A 26,286-nucleotide genomic window follows, 5' to 3' on the forward strand; every position below is an offset into this window, starting at 1 on the left:
CCCCAGTTTTAATTGACAAAGATTGTACAGACAAACGGAAGGAAAGAAACTAAAAATCCCAACCTGATCAAACACATTTTATGAAGCAAAATTTAAAGAAAAATGGGAGTTTTAATGGTCACGTATAATCAGTGAATCAAATTGATTTGATTAGACTCCAGTGGTTGAGAAATTAGCACTGCAATTCACTTTCCGTACCGGTCCAGAGATCCTGCAGCCGCGATCCATCTGGAAAGCAAAGAAATGATCGGAACAGGCATTAAGAAAACGAGACAAACCGAACACTTTTTAATCCTTTATTTTTGCTTATCGTTGAATGTGACGAGTTGCAGGAAGTTGTTGGGTGGATTCACATCGACACTGGTTCGTTTCAGCCCCGCGGTATCGCTTACAGATTCTGAAGCGCTTCAGCGCGAGTTGGAGTTCCTTGGGCATTCGTGCATCCGGTACGCACACATGTAGAAGATACCTGAAAAGAACGCTTCGATTAAAAAAAAGAACAAACAAAAAAACGAGCGAAACGTATTCATGCGTGTACAAACATGTTAAGGTTTGCACCTGAGAAAAAGGTGAGCACCACCGCCACCCAGCCCATAATGTAGGACCAGGAGAATCGCCAGCTGCCATAGCGCTTCCCGTAGTAGTTGACTGTCACCCCCGTGTAAACGGCCATGGCCAGCAGCACGAAGAAGCCTGCGTGACGGATTTTCAGCTGTTACCAGTTTCAGTTCGGCACAAACAGAGAGAGCGAGAGCAGCGTGAGGTTATTAGCTGAGCAACTTGCAGGAGATGAAGAAGAGGATCCCGGCTGCAAACGTCTTGTCAAACCCGTCGAAGGAAGAGTAGTGGATGAAGGCCATGATGCCGATCACGATGCCGATGAAACAAGCCAGCAGGGAGAGAATCATGAAGGCCCGAGTGGCGTCCCAGTACGCTGTGGGATGAGAGAGATCTTTCTGGGGAGGGTGGACAGAGTTTCATGTTCTCGGCTACATGACGGGAAAGCTTTACGTGCTTCTCGGGGTCAAAAGGTCGCCGTGGGGAGAGAGGAAGCGGCCAGTGGTGTAGGTGAAAAATGTCTATTCAGTCAAAGCAAAACGGACTTGTATCAAAAGCTTAGTTTTCATCGAGGTCATTCCATCTGCTACATCACCTTGAACTGAAGGTTCTATTTTATTGTCCCTTGTAACATTGAAGTTTTATTTCACAATGTTACCCATGATGGCCTGTGAGCTGCTGATCTGTGGATTGTCCTGTCTTCACTGTGCTTTTGGTGCCTGTTTTTCATTTGACTTATTGTTTGAAAGTTTTTTGGGTTTTTTGTCTTTATTGTTTCCAAAGTTGTTGTTTTTTCCCTAATTAACTTTGTTTCACAATGTGATGATTGTATTTACACCTATTGGCATAAAGCTGGGGTTTTTTTTCAGTCTTTTGATGTCATTATTAGGGCTGAAGCGATTAATCAGTAATGATCGACTGTTGAAACAATCGTCAACTAATTAAGTAATCGATTAATCGTTAACTGGAGTATAGAGACTCAAAAACAGGCCATTTGCTAAAAGAATAACAGTCACAGGAATAATTAAACCAAAACTGGATAAAAAGCATGCATTTTGAATTTAAGATGATAAAAAAACACCTTTGTAAACATGTTCTACACAGAACTCCTGAAGTGTCATAGAATATAGTTCTATCTTCACCTGGTTCAAGTTTTGTAAAAAACAAAAAAAATCCCTTAAGTATCTTTTGCTATGTAATTATTAATCAGTTAAGCCAAAAAATAGTCGATTAATCTACAAATGATTACGCGTGCACAAACTAAAGGACTGCTGTATTATTGAATTTCAACCAAAAGAAGTTTATTTTTTATTTTAAAATGTTGTGGGTTTTTTTTTTTACAGTAACTGAATTATTCATTCATTTAAATATTTTAAATGCATCACAAATATTGTATAAAAAAGCGGTTACATAAAAAAAATCTGCAACATTTTTTAAAAATCTCAATCAACTGTCCGAATGACCATCTGACTAATCTATTGCTGAAATAATCGTCAGTCACAGTCCTAATTATTATTATTCTTGAATTTATCTTTACTGATTTTTCTTTTTCCTAACATTTTTTCCAGCTTTATCTCACAATATAATCATTCAGAGTTTCCTGTTTTATGGACTGTAGCTTACCTACATTTTCTTTTCCCTTCTTTTGCTTTTATTGCTACTTATTGTTCTACAGTAGGGCGTCGTATATCACAGTAAGCTTATGGACATGCAGGCGACTTTCGGTTCTATCGGCTTAACAAGGTAACGTAGAAATTAACCAGAAGAAGCTCGGCCCACCGACTTCACTGGAACATCTTTCTGAAACAAAGAGACTCTTAAAAAGTTTTTCCATCTGATCCATAACCCGCCTTGGGCTTTCACTATTCGCTGGAAAGCAAACAAACCTGATGCCACACAGTCAGAGACTAAACACACAGCGATCTCCAGCCAGCGTGGAGCGAGCCTCACCGATGCTGTCAGTGTGCGTCATGCACTTCCCAGGCACACAGTACCGCCACAGGCCCTGGTGCATGTAGTTACTGGAGTGGCGGTACTGCATCCAGTAGTCGGTTGCTGTAGAAACGATGAGGAGTATGTTCCCGACTCCGGCACAGAACAACCCGCCTCCCATGAAGCTGTACATCCTGCCAAAATATACTGAGAGAGAAGAAGAAAAAAACAAAAGGGCAGGTCAGGGCTTGAGACGGATCCAGAGGGAGCTGCTTCACCGATTACCGCGAGCAACTCAGAAGAAACCGGGAGAAGATGCATGAGGGAACTTGGGGGGGAGGTGGAAAATAATTCCAGAAGTATCAGCCCTTACTCCACATGAAGAAGCAGGCCGGTTTGATCTAATACCTCGTTGACCTTTGACACCGTCAGAGTGATGTTAAACATGTTTGACTGAATAAATCAGGAGGCTTTCCAGGAATACCAAACAGCAGGCAAAATGAGCCAAAGAATATTCTTCTTGCTTAGATTCAGTGGAGCATCCATAAAAACATGACATTTTCTTGGAATATTTTATGCAAAGTGGACCTTTGCAGCATTTTTATCCAAAAAAAAAAAAAAAATCACAATTCAATTCAAAACGTACATTAGAAAATAACTTTCGAATGCAGATTTGGAAAGGACTCGACTGCATACCTTTGCGTTTTGTTCCTTTCCTCGGAAATAGTTGAGGGGAATCCAATATTCCAGGTTGTCACCGCACAAAGCAGCCCGGGATGGCAGGAAAGTTTTGTTTGCGCGCAGGAAACCGAGCGAACAAACGGGTCGGCGGGACAATGGGCCGCTGCGGAGCCGCAACCAATCACAGCGGATGAGTTCTGTGTTTAAGGGGGAATCTGCTGAAAACACAAAACTCTTAAAGCGCCCCGGTTAATACTGATGACGGGTGGCTTTTCATTCAAACCTCACACAGTAAACTCGTGACCTGCAACAGGCCCGGGCCGGTGCAAAGACAAAACCCGAGGTAGTACAGCAGAGTTCAGTCGGTTTTATTGTTTTAAAAAAAAATGTTTGCAAATCCCTTCTCGCCAGACCACCCGGGTACCGTCCAGATTATTATTAATTGAAACGGCGCAATTTGCATAAATTCCAATCCATAATTTCTTCCCTCGGACATTAAGGTTTAAATGGTGAATACATTAGAGGAAGTGCACTCGCCGCGGTGTTCCTGTTCATTTCTCCGCGACTCTTAATGAAACCTGTAAGACAAATTGCTGCTATCTTTGATTTATTATGCGTTAAGTGCTGTGTTCTCGAAAAGCCGACTTTTAATTGGCACTCAGCCGTCCCGGAGGAATGAAATGCGTTTAATTGCAGATGAAAAATTGCTCAGACATTTATAAAAACATATACAATTATGACCAACATTGAATGCGAATGACTTGGCGGAACAGTGTGGTGAATGAAACGAAAGGATGGTTTGGGGATTTTTGTTTAGATTTATTCTTGTTGTACAATAATAAATAAATAAATAAAACCGCTGAAAATATTTTTATAGATTTTTCCAATAGTCTAAGCATCTGCATTAATAATCACGCTGATGCAGAAATTTGGTACACAGATTTACATCTGTGTTCATATTTCTGAAACTTTCTCACATTTGTTTTTTCCATGTGCAAATACAAATATTTTATTGCACATATGTATGAAAGTACAATTTGGGTCACATTTGACCAATGTAGAGACTTCCACATATTTGTTTTCTCTCCTGTTTGGCTTGGAATCAGCAAAAAGTACAATAAGTTATACATTTATTTTCTACTTATGGATTCAGAACTATTTTCTTTTCTCTCTTTTTTTTATACTGGAGACTGCACTTTTAATTTTTAACCCACAAAATTTAAAAACTATGCAATGTTTTCTTTACTTCACAATTATCTTGCGATTTGTGCTGATATGACATAAAAACACCAGAAAAACACAAATCTTGTGGTCGTGACTTGACAAAGTAGGGACAATTTTAAAACATATCACTAGTTTCGCATGTTTTTCTTTAAAATGAAACATAGAGCAAGTGCATTTTACTGTTGTTTTTTTTTTTTTAAAGTTAAAGTAGAGAAAATATTTTTTGGTCTGGCTGAATGAAACAAGCTGTGGGAGAGAAATAAATTGCTGTTATTAGGTGCATTGAACGCATCATAATGGAGGTTCTGTAGTTCGGCACAGCAGCTTTGGACTACATTGATTTCACTACGGTTGCCAGGGCAACACTGTAAAGCAGTAGCTTTGAAGCAAATAATCGAGTTCTTAGGTTTTTTTTTTCATCTACACAAAGAGACCACCTTCAAAATAAAAGAAAGGTCCACACGTCACCACTAGGTGGCGCTTTCCAGTTACTTTTCGATGCTGTACACTCCGCTGAACGTTCACCTGCTTAGAGATTGCACAAATATGAGAATGACACTGCTCGAACTTCAAGGGTTTTCATGCTAAAATAACGCGACACATTTAATTGTCAGAACACAGTGTGTGTGTTTACCGTACAGCATAATGAAGACGGGTCGTCTATCGGATCCGATTGAGCTCAATTTCATGCTTGGGTTCAGCTCTGGAGAGATTTGGCTGTAATTGAGCAGCGTGGATGGTGTTGTGATAATCATGCGTATAACCGGAGAAGGAGCTCAAAACGCATGCATGGTTCATGACGCGTCGTGGATTTATTTTATCTCTCAGTTTTTACAAATCATGCTGAGACTGAAAAGTTCTACTTTTGTCTCGTTGCAGGGAGAGAATGTTTTCCTCCTGGAGTCCTGGGGGTCGTCGAGACGGTTAGTGGGTAAATGTGAGACTTCTTGTCTTCTTTTCCACCAAGTTGAATTCACGAGTCATGAACACTGAGGCAAGCGTGACCTGTAATGCTTCACTTTTGTTCTGAGTTTTGCTAAATGAATCTTCGATGTAATTTTATGAGGAAAGGTTTGCGGCCGTTGGTGTTTTCTCTATTTCTCCCGTATTGCTGCTCTTACTGTGCTTCAAAAGTCTTAAATTGACCAATCGATGTCATTGATTTTGTTTCTCGCGCGCGCGCGCGTGTGTGTGTGTGTGTGTGTGTGTTTAAAAATGTTTTTTCACTCGGCGTGGGATGTTTTGCTCTTTGAAATCTTTTAACCTACTTCCTGTTGTCGGACAGGTTCTATGACTAACTTATTTTTTGGTAGAGCAAGAAAAAATAAGATTCAAGTGGCAGAAAATGTGTTTTTAATCACAGTCAGTCTTAAGAAAGGCCTTACAAGGGCAGTAGCCCAGGGCCCCAATGTCAAGGGGCTTCCAGTTTTTCTTTTCATTTTTCTTTTTCTTCTTTTAATGAATGTGTGTTTTGAAAACATTGTACTTTTTATATGAAGCTCTTAGGCCAATATCAGGTGAGTCGTATAAACATTTTGGGATTTCTGTGAATAAAAATAATACTACAATATGAAGTTATAGTAAAGTTTTTGGAGGTATCAGCATTGAACTACCTGGGTAGAGGTCATATTAAAGCCACTGCGCATCAGTTCTCCTGTATAAGACTATTTAATGTTAAAATCATAACCCAACCACAGAACCTCCATAGGCCTAAAAGCACAGGATTGTGCCACCAGTCTGAATCATATGACCTGTTCAGATTGCAGTGGATTACCGTCATCCTCCTGGCCTGGTGGGACCCAGATGGTGTTAGCTTAAGACGACGGAGTCCAACATGTTTTCCACGCTGTCTGAATGTCTCCCTGCTGCAATGCTGCAGCTGGTTTTTCAGCTAATAAGATCTGCACATGGAAGTTTCACCCGGTGGATGACAGAGCTGACATACGAGGGGGGGATGAGGAGGAAGCCTTTCATTTCCCAGTGCTGTCACGTTTCAGGGGCTGTACTCCCAGATGAAGGCTTCCCGCTCTCATTAAGCCACGTTCAGCCTCACAATGCTGCAATCTGAGGAAGGCAGGCATCAACTTGTGCACACTTTCTCGTAGATGAGGCGTTTTTAAAATTTTTTTTTTTTCTTCCTCGGAACATGATACGACGTACCAGGAGTTTTATTCAGTCTTCGGGGTCATTTGGCTCCGGTTGAAAAACTTGAGCTCATTTCTTTTTACTTTTGTCAGAGACACAAAGTTATTTTGCTGCACCTCAGAAGAGGTTTGCTATGGTTACAAGAGACGGACATTCATTTTGGAGCAAACAGTTCCACGCAAACTTGTTTGGGTCTCGCAGAAGTGTTTATATCACTTTAGCTTTTTTATTTTTTAAATTCTCAAATTAAAACCACAGACTTCAGTAAATTAAAATGAGTCAGTTTGACACATCTCTACCAAATACACACATGACTGGAAAGTGGAAGGCAAACCAAAGATGGCTTTCGACATTAGAAACAAAACATCAACCTGTGATGTGTGTTTTTATTCGGCTGTCAGTGGTCTTCAACCTGTGGCTCCGGAGCCATAAGTGGCTCCTTTGGACCTTCGAAGTGACTCTTAATAACTAGCTAAAAATGAAAACATAAAAAAAAAAAATACACACAGGTAAACTTTCTAAATATAGATACACTTAAGGTTTTAGCTGTTTTTAAGGTTTTCCATTGAAATTTTCCATTAAATATTCACAACACAAAGACACTGTTATGTAGCAGTAATATTTATTTTTGATCTAGTTCTCTTGGTATTGGGCTGGAAACTGTGTAAAATATCAACATCTCGTAGGAGCACAATGTATCTATTCTCTTTTCTTTATCTTAACTCTTAAAAATACAAGTTAAATGGTTGTTCTCTAAAATTTTCAAATTTCCTGTAGTAGATGTTAATCAAAAGTGACTAAACTCGCCCTGTTTCATGGGACATCAGCAGCTCTTTGGATTGCAAAGCTTGCAGACTCCTGGCCCAAAATTCATCTACTAAGCCAAGAGAGTCAACCTGTGTACTATTTAACCTTAGTAAAAGTATTTGCTCTGTGAATATCCAGGAATTGAGGTGGATTAAAAAGCTGACGATAAAATCAGGGTGTGGAACAAAACCAGTTGGTACCAAACCAGGTACCGGGTGCAGTTGTTTTCCGAGGAAGGTTTTCCAAACTTCCTGGAGCGATCACGGCCTTCCGGTCCCGTTCGTTTGTGGAAACTTCTCCGTGTCCACCAAGTTGAGTTAGTGGTCTAGAGATCTCTGCTTACAGATCAAAGGTAAAAGACGCCAAGATCCTCGGTGTTTTTCACAGACACTAAATCCTCCAGTGATACTTCCCTCTTCTCTTGCATAGATGAAAGCGTCATCATATATCAGTGCCTCTGCTTTCTGCATAATTAAACTCTTCAATGTGCAACCATGTTTGTAATGAGGTTTAGGCAATATATTGTAACCTCTGCTATGAAACATGTGTATCCTGCTATTGCTGACAGTCTGCTCACGTCCCCACATTAATATTCTCAGTCACATGAAAACGGATCTTCATTGGTTTATTTATACGGATCACACCGACACACCAGATCATCATCAGCAACCAGGCCATCAATCACAGCTTTTATTTAAACATTTTTTTTTGTTCTGGCCAGTTACACGTTTTCCCTTAAGGATCCTGAGCAAATGCTCTTAAGCTTACCAGTCACTGCTTACATGAATGCTAATATGCAATCAATAATCAGGATAAGTTACCCATTCAGAAGAGACGGAGTTACTCAATTTCACAGTCTAAGTCTCAAATTGAGCAAAGTTTGATCATAAATGACGAAAACAATAACATAACATGCAAATAGTTTCTCCCAGTTTCTGTTTTGCATATTTGCCGATGTTCAGCTGGTGCTTTTTAAAACGTTGTTATTTTTGTGTCTTATATTTTATTCTTCCACCAAACATTCCACAGATCCTATTCGGCTAAAACTCAGGCGTGAAACACAAGTCACATTCTAGTGTGACTCGCAAAACTATTCCCACTATGCTGAACGTTCAGCTGTTTAGAAATTGCACAAATATAAAAATGACATTGTCTGAACCTCAAAGGTATTCATGCATAAATAACATGACACAAAAAAAAAAAATCTAATTTCCTCTCAACCACCAGCTCATGGAATAGAGCAACACAAGATGGTGGCACAATTGTGAATCTGAAGTACAGACGTGTTTTTTTCCAACGTTATTTTCCAAATAAAATGTGTCATTTGTATTTTCAGCCACAGATTTTAAAGTTAACTTAGGTCTGGACTTTGATTAGGCCATTCTGTTTTGTGTATTTTGACCCATTGTTGTTCTGTCTTCCTATTGAAGGTTCTTGTTGTTGTTGGAAGTTGAAGCTCAGCCATTTCTCAGGGCTTTTGTCGTTGACAGGTTTTCTCCCAGGACTGTCCTGCATTCAGCTCCGTCCTACTAACATCTACGACCAGCTTTCCTTTTTTGTACTCAAGGAAAATAGCCTCACAGCATGATGCGACCGACCCTTTGTTTCATATTGAGGAGGATGTGTTCAGGGTGAGGAGCAGTGTCGGTTTTCTGCCACACACAGCCTTTTGTATGTAGGCCAAGAGTTTAAATGTTTTCATCCGATAAGGGCAGATTGTTTCCTCACACTGCAAATTCTTGAGGCTTTCTTTCCTACCTCTTTTTCTAAGAAGAAAAGTGCAAATGTAATAGTTGTCCTGTCAACATTAGTCACTCTCCTGAAGTTTGGATTTTCTCAGCACCTAGAAAGTGACCACAGACCTCCTGGCTGCTGCTTCTGTTTTTTTCCCTTTCTTTTCTAAATGTCTCTAGTCTGACAATGTAGCATGTTTGTCTGAGTGCTAATGGAGATGCCCAACAGCTTTAAAGAAAAAGAGAAAGAATGAAAGGAAGAAAGGTGGCAAACAGCTAAAAGGGAATGATGAAAATAAGAATAGAGGGGAGAAAAAAGGATGAAGGGAGAACAAGAGAGCACCTTAGAAGTTTAGTTATAAACCTGCAAAAAGAAACAAATTACAGTGAGAAACATGCTTTCATAACAGCGTGGCTGAAAAGCACCACGCTAATAATACGTGATGTATTCAGAGGCAACCGACGCCCAATATAGTGTATGTGTACACACCTGAATTCAAACACCTGTGTGTGTGCGTGTGTACTTCTATACCAGATACACAGGACCACTTTCACCATGTTTATCTTCTCCTGGTCCTGATTTCTTTTTGTTTTGTTTTTTGCGTTTCTTCTGTTCTCTACTAGTCAGGTTTAGAAGTGTGGTGTGAATTAAGTTTTGGTTGGAGTTACAAATAGACTAGCAAAGACGAGGAAAAATGTCTGGGTTAGTCATAAATACAGTTACATAAATGAATGGAAGTCAACAGAAAGCCCTAATATGGGTACAAATGCGAACTAGTCTATGTGTGTATGTGGAGTTTCTCCATGTAGGTTTTTGATGTTGGGTGTGAGGAGTCACGGACCCTAGGACCTGAGACGGACACGGATCAGAAAACACAAGTCCCCTGTGGCGGCCCCTCTTCAATATCCAAAGCTCTGACTCAAGCTGCAGTTTTTGAATCTCCACAAGACTCTCGAATGGACTCTGCTTCTGCTGCTTGTGCACTATTTTCAACCACACTTTTTCCTTCCACTGAACTTTCACGTAAAATGTTTGCTTATCGTCACCCTTGCTGAAATAACGGACCAAGTTGTTTTTTGCCAACAGTGATTTTGGGGAGGAAAAATGAAAAAACAAAAACAAACAAAAAACAACCTTTAGCAAAAAATGACTTAGCTCATTATTTTAGAAAGGTGACCACCTCATCTCTGTGTCGCTTACCTAGCTTGTGCTCAACATCTGTTCAATCTGGAATCTTCCCTTGATTGTGCAGGTCATGATATGACATCCCTATATGAAAATCTTTTAATGGTCATATGTAATGTTAACATCTTCTAACAAACCATAACAGCTATTTACATTAAAATAACCAGATATGACCAATAAACATTCCACCGCTTGTATAAAAAATATACATATATACATATATCGTTTCCCTTTTTTACCAAAATCATTAACGTAAATTAACTTTTCAAAAATCAGAGATGACATAAAACTCTGTTCTTCTCGGAACTCCAGGTCGTTTCTGATTGGTCGGTTTGACCGATCCTTCCTGTCCAATAGGATTCGGAGCTTAAAGATGGCAGAAGATAGGCTCGTTTTTACCAGTGGATTTCTGCTGAATCAACAAATGCAAAATACATTTCTACCAATTAGAAAACTGCCTCACAGGTTTCTACAGCTGTAGTTAGGAATGCTAGTCACCTTAGAGATGTTTCCTTAAATCTTTCCAATAATAATAATAATAATAATAATAATAATAAACAGTCAGATCTGTTCTAAAGCTCAAAAAGTTTTAGCAGCACAAGCTTTTCAGAGAGCTTTTGAATCGTGCTCTGTTCCAAATTTCATAGAAGCGTTTCACTGGCGACGCACCAGCTGACTGGAAAATCCAGGCTGGCGTTGTCATCCGCAGAGTCCCACCGCTACCAACACAACTGCTATTCTTCTGTCACAGTTAGTAGATTTCACACTCTACGCAAGAGGAACCTTTATGTAACAAAGCCTTTTATTTATTTATTTCAGATTCAAAAATGAACACACTGGTGATCTAACACGGTTACACAGCCACACGGGAAGGTGAAATTAAAAACACTGACACACACACGCACACACACCGACATCATGAGATTTAGCTTCATGTCCCTCTTCCCCGCTCCCTCGTTCATCAAAAACAAAAAAACAAAAAACAAAACGCAGCATCATAGTTTGACGGTCAGGAGTAAACAAAAGATACATTCATTAATCTGCTGTACAACAACGCAATACTTCCATTTCATTCCCTTTAGCCTGAAAGTACCATACGTTTCTTTTCTTAGCAATATATCTGATCACCTCTTCTTTTGAAAAAATTACAGAGGAAGTCTTTGTACACAAAGAGGGGAGGGGTGAGAGAAATCGCACGCAAAAAAGAAAAAAGAAGATCCTTAAAGTAAAATAAAAAGAGAATACGAACAGCTTGTGAAAAGGCAGATGGCAAGCCTTGACGCTTTTCCTTTTGTCTTCACCTTTTTCGCGGGATGCCATGGCAACACATTGATGGTTCGCGGAGACAGGAAGTTGGGGAGGAAAAGAGAGGAGAATGTCACATGGTGTAATCGGCGGCTGTCTATATGAGATTCTGCGGAGAAAGCCAAATGAAAAGAGTGCGCGGGGTTAGACGAGCAGAGACATTAGCATGCAGATTACATGGAGAACAGCTGTGGAGATCAAGGCATGGGAAAATCCCTAAAGTGGGGGAAATAATGAAGCTCACATATCATGTCTCCCATTTTTAAGATTTCGTTTCAAATCAGAAATTCGTCTTCGCCGAGGAATCAGATCCACTTGTACGTAACTTGAATCACTTCTAACGTTTCAATGTTGTTTCATTCTCGTCTCCAGTTGCTCATGTTGCCAATAAAAAGACCCCTCAAATTTATTGATTTTTTTTCTCCTTTTTGTGCTGAAAATCATTTTGGATATAATCATAATAGTAAATCTTATGTTTTTTTGTTGTTGTGTTTTTTTTGTTGAAATGTGTACATGGTGCAACATGTATTGGAAATCTAATCACACTCTTGAGATCAAAATTTCTGCCCGTTTATCATTGCAAAAATATCTCAAAGTCGGTTTTACCACAAATTCTCAATTTGATTTGCGTCTGGACTTTGACTTGGCCATCCAGACAGCCTTTCAGCATCAACATCCAGGTCCATTTTATTTACGGAGGTCAGAGCAAAAACAAAGAATGTAGAGAAAAGAAAGATGTTGAAAGTAGCGCTGAAAGGAATTAATCGTGTTATTCGCGATTAATCGATTATTGAAATAATTGTCAACTTGTTTAGCAATCGATTGATCGTTAACTGGAGTACACAGGTTCTTAAAAAGACGCCATTTGCTGAAAGTAACAACATGTTGAGAGCAGTAATTAAGCCAAAACTGTACAAAAATATACAGATGCTGCATTTGAGATGAAAACAATATTGTCTGTAAATATGTTTGATCCAGAAGTCCTCAAGTGGTTAGTTTCAGATTAACCTGGTTCAACAGATTAGAGCTGCACTCTGTTGATGCCAGTCAGACAGAAAGGGATGGACTGATATTAGAAATGTATTTTTAGCTGCAGATTCCTCCTTTGCTACAACTGATTAAGCTTTCACTTAATGAATGTTGTGTTGTGGCATTTTAGGCAATAAAATGTTTAGATTCTTACTTGAAAAAGAAACTATGTCTAATACTGAATCAAATAACCATATATGGTAAAATGGAAAATCTCAGACAAATGCCAATTTTAAAAAAATCCAATTAATCGATTAATCGTCAGAATAACTGACAAAATAATTGATTACCATAATAATCATTAGCTGCAGCCCTAGCTGAAAGTTGACATAGCCTCTTTGTTTTGCTTCTTCTTCTGCTCTATTGTAGATGAAAGAGATCTCCTGATAAAATGAGAATGAAGTTTTAAAGTAAAATAGTTTAAATGACAGCAGATAATCCACAAAAACAGATATTTGACTAAACGCATGCAGAAAGTGTTGCAGTGTATCGTTTAAACACATTAATACATGCGCACTTTCCAAAGCTCGCTGCTTGTAAAGTTGAGACAAATTCATGGCCGACGATGTTTGGATTTGTAAGAAGAAGAAACAAATGCGCCCAAAAAGCTGAGGAAAACATTTAAAGGTACGGAACACCTTTAAATGAGCTTTAGAAAGTTAATATGCATCAAAACATGCTCATGAATCTGTTTCACATACTGCAGCTATGGGGGAGAAAAACCTCACACTATCAGGGAATATTGCCACATCCTCTCTTAGCTGAACATCTGTTGCTGGATATTTTTAAACCACAAACAACATTTTTTATCTTAAGGCAGCAGAACGGAAATGTCCTTCTGAAGTTAAACTCGGAACGACTGCCGGTGTAATTAATGTGCTTGATGTATTTTTAATATGTTTATTAAAAGTTTGCAGAGAGTCTGCAGCAGCAGATGAGATTTAGAGTGAATCTGCATAACCCAGTTAAGGGCCCACAATTGTGTGACGCAAAACAAATGAGAATAATAAATCCTCCCGAAACATTTTCCTCTGGTAGAGTAATAAGCTGTAAGTGTTGTTCAATTCAAAAACGGCAAAGAAGAAGGAAAAAGGACTCTTTAGCCAATGCTTTACTGACGCGCCTTTAAATTAATCTACATACACATAATACACATTTATACACATAACATCAGATTAGTTGGAAATGAAGTACAAATGTCTTGGTACGATTCTCCTGACGCGGTTCGCAACCTTTAGCTACAGTCACAGTTGGCAGAGATGTTGAAATCACTCAGAAGAAGAGTGAAGAAAACTCTCCACAGTTCCACATCTATTCATGTGTGTGTAACAAAGGACAGCAGAGGTAGAAAAAAAAAAAAAAAAAAATATCAGAAAAAGTGTCAAGGTCGCAAAAGCGGCATTACGAAACTGCAAGTTTCTCTGAAATGGAAGAGCAGACGAGACAAACGGTCAGGAAGGAAGGTCGTTATGAGTCTGACAGGAACACTGAGGGCAGAGCAGGTTCTGGTCGGGAGCATTTATGTTCTACATGTGACAAAAACTCTCCTGCTCCGTTCAGGTGACTCACACCTGAGGCTGTAACTCAGACGCAGTGTCTGCCGAAGGAAACGAAACTCTTCTAAAAGCTTCATCTGATGAAAGCAGAGCTGAACTCTTTGGGCCACAATTCCTAGATATTTTGTTGACACAAAAGTAATACTGAGCATTATTTTAAGAAACCACTTCCACAGTGAAACATGGTGGTGGCAGCATTGTGATTTGGGGTTACCTTTTTTCCCCAAGGGAAAAGTTGTTTTGTTTTTCTTTTTTAATCGATGATAAAAATATAAACACATGAAAATTTTAGTTTTCTTTACCTGTGCATAAAACAAAGGAAATTAAGATAATTTATTACATTCATTAAGTTGTCAAGTTAAACAAACATGACCAAAGTAAGTTTCACTTACGTCACTAAACTACTTGTGGCCACTTAATAATTTTGGTTTTTTTTTAAGTTGGAGAATCATTCTCTTTTTTCCAATACGAGATGAAAAGTGAAGTTTTGGGAAGTTCTAGTGGGGCACAACAAATGAAATAAAATAAAGAATAGTGATCATTAAATTTTTTCTTTTCTTTATTTTGAATTTATACATGTTGTGACTTTTGTATTTATATCTTCAATGAAGAAGCTGACTCTTGTTTTCCTCTCTATGACCTGATTCCCAGTGGGGAAGGCAAGCGTTTTTCAAGTCAGGGCCAGTGGGCCCTTTACTCCCCCTCTTGGGGGCGCCACTGCCAAGAGAAGACAGACGTTTCTTCAGCAAAGTTTAAGTTTAGGGGAATGAACAATTATACAACCAGGTTCTTGAAGTTGTTATTTTGTATGAATTTCAGTACGTTAAAGATAGAACAGTATTGAAATAATTTACTGTAATTGTTCATTTTTACTTGCTCCACAAAAATGTGACATTTTAACAGTAATATGTTAATTTTTTTTAAAGCCACTGTAATTAAATGTCACACTTCAATCTATGATATCCATATTGAAAATATGTTTATTGGATAATTGGCCAGTGGACTGAGAGCTGTACTGGAGAAATGAAATAAACTCTAGATCCCATCTTTACTTATTTATTTCTGCATTTATTTATAAGCATCTATTGAAGACGGGCCTGCTTCCTGCAGAGTCTCTTGTTGAGTTGATAACAGTTCAGTATCTGCTCTGTTCAGACTTACCTCGTCTCTCCTCTGAGCAGCGGTGGCGGGCCGAGGAAACGCCCGTCCCCCCAGGGACCCGTAGCCCGACGTCTGGACCTTGGACAGGACGTTTGGCTGTCCGTATGGGATTACATTCTCATCTGCTGAGGGAAAACAGATCGCTCAAATTTAAAGCGTTTTGACCCCTGAATGTCTGAAAACCGAGATCATTTACCGGAAGCTTCACAACAATATCAAATCAAACCTGCGTGACGTTGCTGCCAGAGCCAGTTTGTCAGGCTTTGCTTTTGTTTTCTTGAATTTTTCTTTCTTTCTTCTTTTTTTTTTTTTTTTACCTTGTGATAACCACTTTGCAAGTCCCTCCCTCTGGGGGGAGGAATCGTCTCCTCGCTTCAGGAGAGCCGGCAAATCGCTTCCCTCTCTTGCTTCGCTGTCTGTCTGTCTGCGACTCGAACCGTCCACAAAGAGCTGCAGGGAGCCGTCTGCGGCGGGAGGGGCCGGCGGAGGGGGGAGCTCTGTGTGTGATTCATCAGCGATGATTAAAAAAACAAACAAGAAAACAACACACACACACACACACACACACAGAATTTTATCTTAAAAGGAATACTTTGACATTTCGGGAAATCTGCTTATTCACGTTCTCGCTGCGAGTCAGATGAGCAGATATCACTTTTGAGGTCGACTTGCTTAATAACGGGACGCAGAGGGGGAGCCAGTGACTCTGAGCTCCCTGGTTACCCATGCTGCATCATGTTATTGTAGTGACTACAGCCTTTTTCTGGACCACTGTCATTTAAAGTGTTTGGACATGGAAACCAGCGATTACTCAGATGGTAAATGTGCCAAAGTCAGATATCTAAAGGAGGGGCTCCCTAACTTTTCCATCCTGTCATTCCTCAAGTAACATCAGCTTCTGAGCGGGGGCTCTCTTTGCAAACCAATAGACAATGTTACAAAATATGTAAGGAAACACTGAGTTTCAGAATGTTATTCCTCACTTTTATTCACTATTCAATCATTATTACATTTGTTTAGCTGCTTCATACTGTTTATAACAGCAGTAGCGCTGCTGGTCTTTTTCATGTCAGAAACTTGGGCATTTTGTGCTTGTTATGCTAGTTTGAGGAGCAAAGCAGCTTGATAAGTTTGACTGACAGCCAAGCAGAAAGAGGTATGGAAGACGATGAGGGCCACTAAAAATTAAAATTCAGAATTTGCTTTCACAGAATTTTGAAAATTCACTCTCCTGAGATCAAAAGTCAGAATCCTGACAATGAAGTCGACGAAATTTAGTTTTTTAAGTCGCTCTACTTCTACCACTGGAGATACATTTTTGAAAAACACTTCACATTTTATGATTATAAAAAACTATGATTGAAAATCTATGATTAAAACTTTAATAAATTAACTTTTTTAAATATCTTTTTAGTACCTCAGGGAGGAGATGGACGAACTTGATCTTTCCATAGATTATCTGTCTCATAAACTGTCACGAGATGGTGATGTTTTTAACAAATATGTTAAAGACATATTCTTTATAAAAGTTACACTCTGCAGCTTTGACCAGCTAGAGAAGTGCCATTACAGAACACAGGCATCTATTACGCATTACAGCCTGTGACTTATGAAAGCTGCTGTTTGTGCCTGATTTTATTTAAGGGCGTCAGAATAAAGAGGATCAAATATTAAAGCAAATCACACTATTCGGGCTTTTTAAAAAAATCGTTTCCCTCTCTTGCTTCTATATATATATAAAAATGCTTACTTGTAAATCTTCCTAACGTTCCAAGACAGTGTATTGAAAAAAGCTCAAGAGTTCAAAGAGCATGAGTACTGTTGCTAATAAAAATGAAACAAACCTAAGCTGATGGCTGCTGTTTAATTTAAAGAGGTAATAATAAGGAGCCATGTTTGCAGATTTGCTCTAAATAATTTAGAGAATGAGCGGCGTTCTCTTAACTGGGTCAGAACTGACTGGAGTGGCTCAGGAAGTACCTGCCGCGTCTCCGTGCCTCTCTCTCCGGCTCTGTCCGTCCCTCGGCGCCCTCTTCTTACTCCTGGGTTTTTGCGCCGCAGCTGTCAGGCTCGACTCGGCGGCCGCAGCGAGAGATTGTCCTGACAAGAGAGCATGCTGACGTCACCCTTTAGGGAAACTTTACACAGAACCCAAAAAAAATAAAAAAATAAAAAATCCCCTATGAATAAATGCAACACGATTTACTTTCTGCTGAGTAACAACCGGAAAGTAAATCCTGCGTGACGCGGCGCGGTCGCGTGAGTCCAGCCGTAACATTCGAATTAATTCAAACTGACCTTTGCCGAGGCTTTCTCCCCTGAAATTATCTGCCCACTGGCTGCTGTGGTTGCACAGATCACTGGCTTCCAGCGCCTTGGTGTTGGTGAAGAGATCGGGGTCGGACTGGGACACCTGGCTCTGCTGGTGGCGCACCAACAGGTCAAAGTGCTGGACGCGGGGGCTGTCGCCGGGCTGCGGGGCGTCATGCTGAGGGGAAGGCGTTACTACCTCTGGTCTGGACGGCAGGTCTGACCCGTCCTCCCTGTAAGAGTCCATCAGGTAGGTTCTGGCCGGCAGCGGAGGACACCAGTCATCATCTTCCTCCTCGGAGCTAAACGGACGGAGAGAAGGCGGAAGGTGAGGGAGTGGCTTTTGGAGAAACTCTCTGTCTTGCTTCTGATTTTGAATGTGTGATTCGTTTTCAGTAAGATTTTTAAATATAATATAGGGCTGGACAATATGGCTGAAAAAACATCACGATACAAGCGTCTCATATCGGTTAATGTGAATGAATATCGATTTGTTTTGCTTTGTTTTAAGTATTTGAAATGCTGCCAAACTGGTGCCGTTACCTTTCCTCTTTTATCCACTCAACACCATTGGATTTTTTAAATTATTTTTTAGCAGTTATGAGGTACAGTAGTGAAACATGAAACTGCTGCTGCGTACGTTACTCAACAAGTTGTTGCTAGGTAACCACAGAGTGAGTGAGTTGATGACATTCACCTTTCTTAGCTGGCCATGAGCCGAGGTTGAGCGGCTAAAGTCTTTCCTCTGCCTACATCTCCCAGAATGCTACGTGGCTCTGGATCTGAGTTCAGTGAATATTCTATATATTGAATATTGAATATTCAATCAGGCGCATTATTAAATGATATTGAGCCTGTGTCTGTTGCCGTACATATTGTTATTGATTTATTGTCCGGCCCTAATTTTAAGCTTCTGCCTAGCTAAATGAAGAATATTTGTTCTCATTTAATTTCTAAATATCGACAAAAAAGAAAAAAAAAAAAGCAGACTACATGTTTTGTATTAAAGTAGATGGATAAGTTTTCTTCCAGATGATGTTAACGTGTTTATTTTATTTCCTATAAGGTTTGTTTGTATATACTTAATGTCTGCACGCTGTGAGTGAAATTGAAGTAAATATTTTTTCTTGGCTACGCAATTTTGCCCCATAAAGCTGATTCCCATTCTGTAAAAACACATAGCTGGTGTTGGTGGTTGTAAGAATGACGAAGTATGCCTTTAAATTAACGTGACACTCAATGCAACTGATGGTAGAATATAAATGTGTTCTGAGCAGAAATGAAGGCGCAAAAGACATCAAAAGTTAACCAAACATTTCCAATGTAGAACATTTTTTGATTAACGCAGCAGCTTCCTGCTGTCTTCACAGTACATATGGATGGCAGGGTCCCTTGAAAGCGTCAGCAGGGCAGATGTAATTTAAATAGTGTCCTGAGGCTGAGCCGTAGAGGAGAAGCTGTGTTTGACCCGACATGGAAAGAATAATAACACACGCAAGCAAAGTATGCAAGCGGCTCGACCTTCAAAACCCACGCCGCTGCCTTCTTGGGCATTTTTCTGCATTCTGTAGGTGCAGAGGAGATCTGATGAATCCTGACTCCTCTTCCCATACGATCTGATTTTATTTGAGATATTTTCCTGTGTTTCATAAAGAAATACTCTTTTGTTTTCAATGCACATGTTCAGCATTCGAAATGAAACTGTGCCACACAGCAAAAAACACAAAATCCTATTAAATATTTTTGGTATAGTTTCTAGTGCAAAAAACTTGATACACTTGATATAAGTAGCTTTTCAGCAAGATATAGAAGCTTGCTTGAGGTCAATATTTCTTAATATTGATTTAAAAAAAGTACTAGTTCCACTGGGAGACGACTTCACTTAAAGCATGGGGAAAATGTCTTGTAATAAGTGTAATAATCTGGAACTTGTATATTTTTTAATCAACATTAAGGAATTATGGATTAAAAACGAGCTCATATTTATTGCCGGACAGTTACTTCCCAGTTAGTTTTGTCATATTTCAGGTAGGGGTGGACATTTATTGTATTGTTTATTGTGAAAAAATTCTTGTCATGATAAAAAAATCTTTACTTATCATTGTCACATAACAATAAATTTCTGTTGATGTTTAAAAATAATTGACTAAAATTTTCTTTTTGACATTTTCCTCCAGTGTTGGTTCCATGGGAGCATCAGAAAAACATCAGTAGACTCAAAAATATGATTCAACAAAGTCTCTATGTGTAACTTAGTGACATAAATCATGCCTCCTTAACTATGTGGCATGATGAAAAAACTTCATTTCCAAAGGAATGCTTTTCAAGAGCAGTATTTATGCTTGTGGCGATATGCAGTCATGTGATTAGTTATCACAATCGTACTACAAAATGTCATGATAAAATTATCATATCCATATTATTAAACTCCCAATTTCAAGTGTAATAAGATATTTGTCCTAGGAACCAAAATCACAAAAAGGATGTTGTGTTTTTGCAGTTGTATCACCTTACTTTTCTTTCTAAATTATTGCCAGAATATTTCCACAAAACTCAACACCAACCAGTAAACACTTCAGAGCAACCAGAGGGGTCAACAAACGAGCAAAGCAGGAATAAATCAGACAAGTTGCTCAAGGAAAAAAATCAGACACGTTGCTGAAAGTTCTCATGAAATGGAAGCAGCAAAGAAGAACGAGAAGACGGGCTCCACCTCCGTGACGCCTGTTGTCATGTCAGCGCCGTCGGGGCCATTTTAATGACGGACGTGTCATTGAAAACGGAAAGCACTAATTCAGCCTGTCAGACGGAGCCTAATGTCATTACAAAAGACACGGCGCAGTCAGAACAGCCTTTACGATCCCCACCCCGTTATGTCCGCAATCTAAAGTGTCAGAAGCGGTTAGCGCGGACGCTCCCCTCCGCGCCTCGCCGCGCCGCCGGTAGACACACAAGTGTTAATTTGCAAACTCCTCAGTCCACCAAACTTCACTTAAGCTTTGCTTGACTGCCTTGGCAGCATTGCAGGACAGCTTTGATGACCAGCTGCCTTAACGCCATCTGTCAGAGAAGCGGAGCCAGTGGCCTTCTCGCTAATAATAATAAAATAAAAAACAAAAAAAACCCCACTGAATTAAGAGAAGCGCCGAAGAGGAGCAGAGTGTTCCTGGAGTCTGAAAAATGAACGTGGTGATGAATGCTACCTGTGCTGCGCCTCTTCTTTGTCTGGATTTGGATGATCTCTGCCCCTGTTGGGCGGAAGAGGAAGTGATAAAACGTCCACCCAGGTGAGAGGAGTCGGCTTGGACAGGGATCCAGCAGATGCCTGCGAAGCCAGTTTGTCTAATAACAACAAGAGAAATGATAAAAGCAATAATTATATCATCAATTTCATTTATTGATTCATTCCAGACATGTCGCAACTATTGTGCAGAGTATATCCACATTAACACTAGCATGAATCTGTTATCCATATATATATGGATAACACAGATATACGGATATATATATATATATATATTTATATATGTAGGCCTGTCACGATAACACATTTTGCTGAGCGATTAATTGTCTCAAAATTATTGTGATAGACAATAATATTGTTTGAAGACCTTTTTACACTGATTTAATGGAAATGACGTAATAATACATGTGATTTCCTGCCAAAGATAGATACGCTTTATTTTCAAAAGAACACCCAACACTGGAACTGATAAAATAAACAAAACAACCAAAAATAAAATGGATTCTCAGTCCCCATTAACAAAAGATTTACTTGAATAAAAACTAAACAACATAAAGCCAAAGTGGAAATAAAAATTGTATTCAACCAAAAGAGTGCAGATTATGAAGTCTGTTTACCATATTGCCCTTCAGTAATCATTAGATTTAAATAGAGAAAATGGGCACATCGACTACCTGATGCAATAGTTTATACTACACGATTTTTTTCCCCGATCTTCCCCTTAGGACAATCTTAGAACGTTGATCGTTCTAAGATTGTCGCTTGTGATTTTATAACCAATCATCCTGTAGTGTGTGGTGTGTTACGGTAGATCCTCGTCGATCTAAATCCGGGGTTTTCCGACTGGGAGCGTTAACGCAGCCTGTTGAATGTGACAGGTAGCCAATCAGAAAGCACGGATTCTCCGTGTTTTCTGAGGGGAAATTACAGAAGGGAATCCCAAACAGCTGATACGGCGCAACCCGAAGTCCAGCGGACATTGGAGATGATATGTGGAAACAACATTAATGTTTATAAAACATTTTGTACAAAGAATATAGAAATGACGAGGGGAGGAGTTGGAGCAAAATCGCTACGTTGATGAACCCGGTAACTTTTCAGCTGTTCTTCGTTAACGTGACATAAATAGGTTGTAATGATTTTCATTCAGTCAGGACGTTACGCTGACACTAGAGCCACATGCGTTGCAGGTAGATTGTAGTAAAGCATTGATTAATGCCTGGTTTTAAAATTAGTTAACTGAACTTGTAGCCATTATTTTGTGCCCATTGTTGGACACCACGGCAGGATCAAACCCGATCGAACCGTTATACCTAGGATTTCTGTTGGCTAATGTGTGATCTCTCAGGTTTTGAAAATGGACCGACAATCGACCGACAGCTCTAAGATGGTGTAGTGTGCGCTGGACATTACACTGAGGAAATGAGGACGTGAGGGTCAGTGGAGAGTAGCGGAGTTGAACCTTTTTTCATTTAGCATCATCAACAGAAAGAGAAAAAGGCCGGAAGAGATGATAAAGGCGATAATTAAAATGACGTCGATAGTTTTAATTTATTGTACTATTAATTGATTTATTGTTTACACATTTGAACATATTAAAAAAACTAAATGTTGGAAAATAAACATATGTCAATCAATAACTTTACTTTAACTGATAAACCTGTAAAGTTAGTATATATGTGAACACATCTATCCATACATACATACCTATCTACCTCCACAATATACATAAATTTAATTTAACATGTCTGAAATGGGGTAGGAAGAACTAACAACTTATTCATAAATACATTTACTTTCCTCAAAACTCTAACTAATCTCATGTGTCTTTATTATTTGTAATTTTCTTTATTTTTTTTTTAGGTTGAGCCATCATTTAGTATCTTTAGTATCATATTTTTACAGTAGAATCATTGTTATAACTATTATCTTTATGTCCAGTTTGACAAATGAATACACAAAAAAATGAACAAGATATGGATTTTAAAACAGTCCTTCTCTAATGGTTTCCCTCTTTAGCTGACCTCATTTCGTTTTATCCTCAAAACAACATGAAAGTTTCCATAAGCGAAAATTACAAGAATTAGATTCATTGGCGGCATGAAAAGCTGCATAAACTGAGCTGGCAGCTGTTTGAAGCGCATAAGCCAGCCAATTTTTTTGATTTTTTTTTTTAAAGGAGATTCTGCACAGCTTTTAAAAGCTTTTCCAGGAATTTCTGAAGGTAACTTCTGTTATTACTCAGTGTTTGCATGTGGATGTGAGTGGGAGGAGATAATGAATAAAAACGACTTAGGCTCATTTGAGCTTTTGAAAGGCATCTTAACTTAAGGTTGGATAAAAAGAAATGGATATTAAACAACTTGGAACAAGCCGATTTTGAAACTGTTTATTTTGCCACATTCAAGGTCACTCCCACAGCTGTCAGTTCAAAATGTGAACAGATCAGGGGGAGGATGCATCTCTCATTTCCTGTAACAGGTGACTTTTTTTTTTTCCTTTCTTTTTGAAGGGTGGTGAGAGCTTCACCTCACTCTGCCCGTTGTTTTTGTCCAGCGTGCTCCCTGTCTGACATCTCACGGTTTCACAGATCAGACAGAATATGTGCGGTAAGAGCAGCAGCATCTCAGGGAAAATGTTCGACTGGCAGAAGACCCAGTGAACTATCGATCGAAACCATTTCACAAGGTCGTAACAAAGTTCGTGGATTTCACAACAAATTGACGGGTTTTAAAAACAGAAATAAATCGGATTGTACCAAATTCTGTGTCATTAATTCCTTTCAAAATGATGGTCAGAGACAGGGTAGAGTTGTCTAGGAGGAGCATATAGAGTCGTACTAATTATAAATCATGAAGGAGGGGAACAAGCAGGACCTTTCCTTATTTAATAAATTATAACAAAATAACATAAAAAGTGGGGAATTAAAAGAAAAGACACCTGTATCAAGATGAGAAGACCCCTTACTCTGGTTGAAAACCAACACAGGTTACCATGAAAATTTCCTAGGGTAGTTTTGTTTATTTTATAACATTGATGCTCTGCTGTGGATACATTTCCAGTCCACAAGCAAAGTTACCTACAGCCACTTTCAGTGCAACAAAACAAGGAGTTTGCACAGGGGAAATTACTGACCGTTGCTTTTCTTGGTGTAGTGGAGTTTGGCATATTCTGCCCCCGACTGGCCAGACTGAATGGTCCAGCAGTCCAGTTCCTGCTCCAGACCCAGAATCCCAGCACTGGACAGCACTGGGTTGCTGCTGTAGGGGTCTGGACCCTGGTTGAAGGGCACGCTGGAGTAGGTGTCGTAGTAAGCCAGCAGGTCGTCCTCGGCCGCCGTGTTGATGGTGCTGTAAATGGGACTGTCGTTGGACGCCGTGCTGCGCTTCTCCGTCTGACTGGGGTAGTTGATGATACCGACGGCTGGACCGGAGGGAAAAAAACAAGCAAACAAAACGAGTTACACTCTCGGCGCCAGCCCTCTGTGCTCCTAACAGGCCATTTCACCTGCATATTCAGCTTCCGAGGGCTCTTACAGTTATAATATCTTTCTGAGTCCAGTTTTCCAGAGCAGCAGTTGACGAAGTCTTTGCTGTGAGTGAGGTTCGGAGTGGGCCAGGAGTCCGCCAGCCAGGGGTAATTGCCCATATTTGACCCCAACAAGCCAGGCCTTGAGGGAGTGAAAGGTGAGAACGTATTAGCGCTGTTTCTATTAAACCCAGAGTGTCTCTTATCATGTGAATCAAACCTTAAAGAAGAGTTTACCCTCCATTGATGATTCCAGATCCTTCACTGTGAGCAAAGCCAACTGCAAAAAGGAAAAGAAAAAGGAAAAAGAGCTACAATATAAATCATGTTTGACAGCGGAGAAGAGAAAGATTTCGCCTTAAGACATCTCTCTTTTTTTTTTCTTTCCTTCAAAGTCTCCAAAGAGAACAAGTGTGTTTAGCCCTGTATCATTACACTTTACTGTACATTCAACTAAAGGCAGGTTGGAATTAATTTCTATGAAAACACACTTCTGACCTAAATACACTCAGACACACACAATGGATGGATTTACGTTAAAGCACGTCGGCAACAAAAGGGAGGCGGCCACGCAAACTGACACAATCATAGGATAATCTAAATCACAATAATATAACACATAAAACCATACTGCATGTGCTTCTGAATGCATTAGGAAGTGAACAAACGATGTGTTTTCACTCATACACCCCAAGGCTTTGTTCTAAATCTGTACCGCTGCGGTTTTATCCTCCGCTGCCTTCAGTCGCGCAAGCTAGCGAGCTCGGATAATAAATACATTTAAATGAACTGTGGATGAGATTAAAGTGCAGGATTTGTTTTTTGCAAAAGCACACAACCAAAATTGAAAGCATTCATCACCATACAAGACGCCCCCCCCACCCCCCGGTCCCCAGAGGCGCGTCAGGAAGTTTGTCACTGTCACCGGGTTGAGCAAAAAACAAACTGTGAACTGCTGAATCAGTTTTTTTCTCCGTGTCTCGTCCCGTTTTGTCGGATGTGGCGACTCTGAGGAGTGGATTGATGACACCGGGTAGCCATTTTTGCTTGTCCGAAGCGGAACAGGTACCGTTCTGGCTGCCTCACCTGCCGGCGTGTACGCGAAGGACGTGGTGTAGTGGCCCAGCTGCTTCCTCCTGCGGTGCCGGCAGTACAGCAGTCCGCCGGAGCCCATCAGAACCAGCCAGGCGGCCACGCCCAGCCCCGCAATGAAGGCCGGCTGGCGGATAACGCTGGCGATTTGCTCCGCCAAGCTGAGCTCGCCACTTTTCTTCACCTCCACCGGTCGTTGAGCTGAAAGACAACAACAAGAAAAACAAAAAAACACGCACACACAAGGTCAAACTGTTGAATATTAAAGGTTTACAGTAGTTTAGACTTTGGGTTTTGCTTTGGGTTTCCTACACCGTCTGGAATCTGGTTTTAGGATCTTTAGTCAAGTTTACAAGAGCAGCACATATCAGCATCAGGACAGTTCAAAGTGCTTCACACCATATGAACAGAAGATGGTAACCGATTGTGAAACACCAAACGTTACATTTTGTCAAATACCATCATCAAAATCTTCAAGAAAATATCGTTACTTTTGTATGAAATAAAATCCTCAATGGAGTTCAGTTATTTTTTGCCAAAAGATGATTTAGGGAAAAAAAAAAAACATCACTTTTGACAAAAAAATGACTTAGGTCGCTACTTTAGTTAGCGTGACTATATGTTCAATGTCCCACCCTTACTACTAATCAAAGACAACTCTGGGGTTTGATCCTTGATTGATGTTTCAGCATCTTTGCAGTTTTCTGGAAGTTCGCTCCAGATTTGTGGTGCGTATAAGCTGAATGCTGCTTCTCCATGTTTGGTTCTGGTTCCAGCATTATATTAAATGTGGAC

The 26,286-nt window shown here is 39.8% G+C and overlaps 2 protein-coding genes across 8 annotated transcripts in view; both read right to left on the reverse strand.

Annotated features, from left to right (window-relative positions):
* Positions 1-179: 179 nt before the first annotated feature.
* On the reverse strand, positions 180-6,886 carry lim2.3 (lens intrinsic membrane protein 2.3). 3 transcript variants are annotated; one of them, XM_044119157.1, is made up of 7 exons: positions 5,035-6,886; positions 3,187-3,368; positions 2,509-2,697; positions 785-934; positions 559-693; positions 393-469; positions 180-228 (listed from the first exon to the last, which is right to left on the reverse strand). In XM_044119157.1, the coding sequence occupies exons 3-6, from the start codon at positions 2,681-2,683 to the stop codon at positions 408-410; spliced, it is 522 nt and encodes a 173-aa protein (XP_043975092.1). In that variant the 5' UTR covers positions 2,684-2,697; positions 3,187-3,368; positions 5,035-6,886; the 3' UTR covers positions 180-228; positions 393-407. The 3 variants fall into 3 exon arrangements, with proteins under 3 accessions (XP_043975092.1, XP_043975091.1, XP_043975093.1); XM_044119156.1 differs by lacking the exon at positions 180-228 and having other exon boundaries at positions 266-469; XM_044119158.1 differs by lacking the exons at positions 180-228; positions 3,187-3,368 and having other exon boundaries at positions 266-469.
* Positions 6,887-10,963: 4,077 nt separating this feature from the next.
* The window catches only part of zgc:77784 (uncharacterized protein LOC402947 homolog), a 90,508-nt gene continuing 75,185 nt past the window's right edge, over positions 10,964-26,286 (reverse strand). For 2 of the 5 annotated variants that reach the window (XM_044119080.1, XM_044119081.1), the window contains 10 exons: positions 25,486-25,692; positions 24,637-24,679; positions 24,408-24,541; positions 24,007-24,294; positions 20,831-20,969; positions 17,616-17,929; positions 17,298-17,417; positions 15,635-15,814; positions 15,318-15,442; positions 10,967-11,680 (listed from right to left, as the gene is read on the reverse strand). In XM_044119080.1, the coding sequence (XP_043975015.1) occupies positions 11,669-11,680; positions 15,318-15,442; positions 15,635-15,814; positions 17,298-17,417; positions 17,616-17,929; positions 20,831-20,969; positions 24,007-24,294; positions 24,408-24,541; positions 24,637-24,679; positions 25,486-25,692 (1,562 nt within the window). In that variant the 3' untranslated portion in view covers positions 10,967-11,668. Of the gene's footprint in view, positions 11,681-15,317; positions 15,443-15,634; positions 15,815-17,297; positions 17,418-17,615; positions 17,930-20,830; positions 20,970-24,006; positions 24,295-24,407; positions 24,542-24,636; positions 24,680-25,485; positions 25,693-26,286 lie in introns of all 5 variants that reach the window. The other 3 variants (XM_044119085.1, XM_044119084.1, XM_044119082.1) reach the window with 3 other exon arrangements.

The sequence above is a fragment of the Gambusia affinis genome, linkage group LG06, assembly GCF_019740435.1.
Source record: "Gambusia affinis linkage group LG06, SWU_Gaff_1.0, whole genome shotgun sequence".
In the NCBI taxonomy this organism is placed as follows: domain Eukaryota; kingdom Metazoa; phylum Chordata; class Actinopteri; order Cyprinodontiformes; family Poeciliidae; genus Gambusia; species Gambusia affinis.